At 31.9% G+C, this 3855-nt stretch overlaps 1 protein-coding gene across 1 annotated transcript in view; it reads left to right on the forward strand.

The window, feature by feature from the left end:
* LOC106473432 (calsyntenin-1-like) overlaps positions 1–3832 on the forward strand; it is a gene marked incomplete at its 5' end in the record, with an annotated part of 30707 nt that extends 26875 nt beyond the window's left edge. Inside the window, 2 exons of the mRNA XM_013934112.2 lie at positions 685–857; positions 2725–3832. Of these exons, the coding sequence (XP_013789566.2) occupies positions 685–857; positions 2725–2889 (338 nt within the window). The remainder of the gene's footprint in view (positions 1–684; positions 858–2724) is intronic.
* Between the last annotated feature and the right edge of the window lie 23 nt (positions 3833–3855).

Consider the following 3855-nt stretch of genomic DNA (forward strand, 5'->3'; position numbering starts at 1 on the left):
ATATTTACTGTAAACAATATACCAAGGAATTAAAGTGTAGACTTCAAAGTTTTCAAAAGGTTGTAAAACTTATAAACCCATAATCTGTATCTCGAATATTGATGAATTTCCCACAGAATAGATTGAATTTTGTGTTTAAAATGTGCAATATTTGAATATTCTAAACATATCTCACTTTTTCATTTGTAAAGACTCCAGTTAATGTGTGAAATGCATATTAAAAACCACTACAGAACCAGATTTAACCATTTTCTTGTAGAACATATTTATCAACCAGGCAAGTTTGTTTGTTTTATCACAAAGATATATAACACACAAATTAGTATAGCATTATAGCCATCCCAAAACGTATGGCAAGTTTGTTTGTTTTTTCACAAAGATATGCAACACACAACTTAGTATAGCATTATAGCCACCCCAAAACGTATGGCAAGTTTGTTTGTTTTTTCACAAAGATATATAACACACAAATTAGTATAGCATTATAGCCATCCCAAAATGTGCTTTAGTTACCCCAACCATCATGCCCAACACCTTGGTGATCTACACATCTTCATGCCAATATTCTCTCCGGCCCCCCTTCACCTGTATAAGGCTGGTGTTGAGGTCAGACTGTTATTGTCATCTGTGTTGGTTTTTTTTTATAATTCACAAACAAGCTGATATGAAAATCTTTATTTGCAGGTCATACTGTCACTGTCATCATCATCATCTGTGTTGGGTTTTTGGTGTTTATGATCGTGTTGGGAGTAATTAGAATTCGAGCAGCCCATCGTCGATCACAAGGCAACTGCCCAGATGACCATGAAATGGCATGGGATGGCAGCTCTTTGACCATTACAGTAAACCCAATGGAAGTAAGTTTATCTTTATCAACAAGCCATGTTGTCACAAGATTATTAATGGAAATTCCCAAATGCTCCAATATATATTTTATTAATCACTCGGAAAGATGTAGTTTTTGCCAAATTATATATATATCAGTTAATAGATAGTGTACACGTACAATGTATCTATATGCAGGGAAAATATAGAAAAGTCAGGGAAAAGTCTTTTTTTTTTCTACCAGTAATCATTAACAGAAATGTATTGGCTAGCTACTATGTTTAGTATATAAAGCTAATACTGTATTTAAAGTAGTTAATGCGGTGATTTCCGAGCATAATTTACTTTATATATATAAATATATATGTATGTTTATATAATGTGAATGGTTGGAGAAAAAGTCTGGGAATTTATTTTTTAAAGTTCTGTATAAACCCTGGTATGTTCTTAAAATAAAAGTAAAAAACTTTATATATTGTTAAAATTGTACAAAAGATACTTATAAAACGAACTGGATTGTACATAGTCTTGAAGCAGAGCCTCACTATACTCAATTATTATATAAATTTTAATGATAAATGAAAGACAGCAATGTGTTGAATAGAGGAAGAAGTTATAAATGTACATTATGCATACATACACTTATATAAAAAAAACATGCTACACTGCCTACTTAAAACATTATACAAGGATACTCCGAAAGCACAACGAAACGAGCACGTAAAATAGATAGGTTGAAGTATATACAAGACGTCAAGTTACTGTCGAATAGTTAAGTTAGGTGTATCTTTAGCATTAGACCAACATTTAAAAATACATTCAGGTCAGCCAAAACTGTTGTTGTAGTATGTTAAACATGAATGTGTTAGGGTTTTTAGTGAAAAAGTGTTGGAGATAATCTTTGTAACAAATATGAAGTGTCTTTATTGCACTCAGTTTGGCCATGTGAACAGGTACTATCTTTGAGGTCTATAGTGTGCTCTCCATGAAGGGCCTAGTGAATACAATTCTCAAGAATATTCAACCATTTTTTTACTTACCATATTCTGTCAGCTCTAGAATATTGACAATTGGTTGAAAAATATATGGCATGATAAGTGCTGCATTATCAAGTGTCAAAATGGGTTTAGAGGCATGAAGATGAACAAATTGATTTTTATTGGGTTGCGCTAATGTAGAGGATCAAGATGGGGTTGTGGATGGGTGTTATAGTGTGTAGTTGGGCATATTTTTATGTGCATTATTGGGAGGTGTAAGGTACCATGAATATCAAGACCTTAAATGGATGTGTTCTAGAAGTTATAGCTGAATTTTTCAACCAAACTAAGTGTGTTGTACTAGCAGAATAATGATCTCTGATAGAAAGCTCATTATATTCATGTGTGGTTCCAAAGTAAAATATCAGTTTTATGGAATGGGCAAGATAAAATCCAGTTAATAATAGAATTTAGCATCTTTAGGATTATCTGTAAGGTTAGTTTAAAAAAATAATTAGAACTCAGCATTCCATCTGTCTTTAAGCTTTCAAAAACAACAATTAAGGGTAACTGAAAATGCCTGTCAGCTCATAATTATGAAAGTACCTCACAGAATGGAAGCAGTTATAGTTGTATTAAGTTATATATTATCATGTGTGTTCTTTGAATTTGTTGTATCCAATTAAGATGAAATGAGGTCAAAGTCTTCTATTATTTTGACATTGTGGCATTCATATGTAGCATTTTTAATTTCATGCGAAAACCATTCACTTTAGAACAAAATGTAAACTCATCATTTACTCGTATGAAAATATTGCAAAAACTGTTCTGGAAGAAAACTACTATTTTTTGTTGAAATGTAATCTTAAAAGTTCAGATATATAAAACAAATGTTTTGTCATACTTGTCTTCTTTTATCCAGCAAGTCCAAGAAATTCCAGCACCTCAGAAAGAACAAACTGAAGACAGTGACAGCTCAGACGAAGGTAGTTGTTGCCAAGAAGATGAAGCTGACAGTTCTGAAGAAGAGACTGAAAAACCTAGAGCTCTTGAGCTGGATTGCAACAGCTCCAAACATAAAATCTAAGTTACAGACAGCAAAGCTGCCACCAATAGAATAATAACTTTACAACACAATTCACTTACTTTCATGTGTCGGTGGCAGCCGCTTCATATTGGAGGCATTCCTAGATGACACATAGTGGAAACCAGTGACATGTTTTAAACATAGCTACTTTATTGTTTCATCAGCTTGGTAAAGATGGCTCTCATCATCTTTAAAAAAATAAATAAATTTTATTATTGAGAAAATGGGTGATTTGTTTTGTGGGTTGTCATGAAACAGATGCCATATTTTAGAATGGTATATAAAAGGAAAATCAAACACTAGTTTGTTTCCTGGTTCAAGATGGTAAATTTAAGTTAAGTATTTTTGTTGTTGATGTTATAGACGAGGCAGTTTCTTTTGTTTCTTGTAATTTGTTCAACAGAAGTCTTACAAGAATTGTTTCTCATCAAACAGATGGTTAAGTACAAGTGATACAATTATGTTTGAATCTCTTATAATGACTAAATTAGATGGTTCATTTTAGTATTTTTATTTTTCTGTGTCATGTACAGCTGCGACATACAGGCCTCCCAGTGGAACATTTAAAAAACCTTTATTTTGCTTCTCATCATTTATTTTTTTTTATATTTATATATTTATATATTTGAGGGTAAACAAAACATTGCATTAAATTTTTCGATACTGCAGTCATAATATATACTATGATTATCCGGTACAGATCCATGAAAATATAAAGATTTTGCATTATGTTCAATAGGGTGGGGGATAATTTAGACTCCATTAACAGCATTATCAGAACTTCCATGGTAGAATTTCCATCACCACAGATATAGTAATGGACTTCTTCATGGAAATTGTGCAGATGGTTATAAAAATTCACATTTATTATTAATTAGTGAAATATTGTTACGTATCTGCTTGTTTGTTTGTTTTTGGTAGAAATTCTTTCTGAGAATCTTCAGCGATACAAGTCCTTTCTTGATT

Source organism: Limulus polyphemus, unplaced genomic scaffold, assembly GCF_000517525.1.
Source record: "Limulus polyphemus unplaced genomic scaffold, Limulus_polyphemus-2.1.2 Scaffold6169, whole genome shotgun sequence".
NCBI lineage: Eukaryota > Metazoa > Arthropoda > Merostomata > Xiphosura > Limulidae > Limulus > Limulus polyphemus.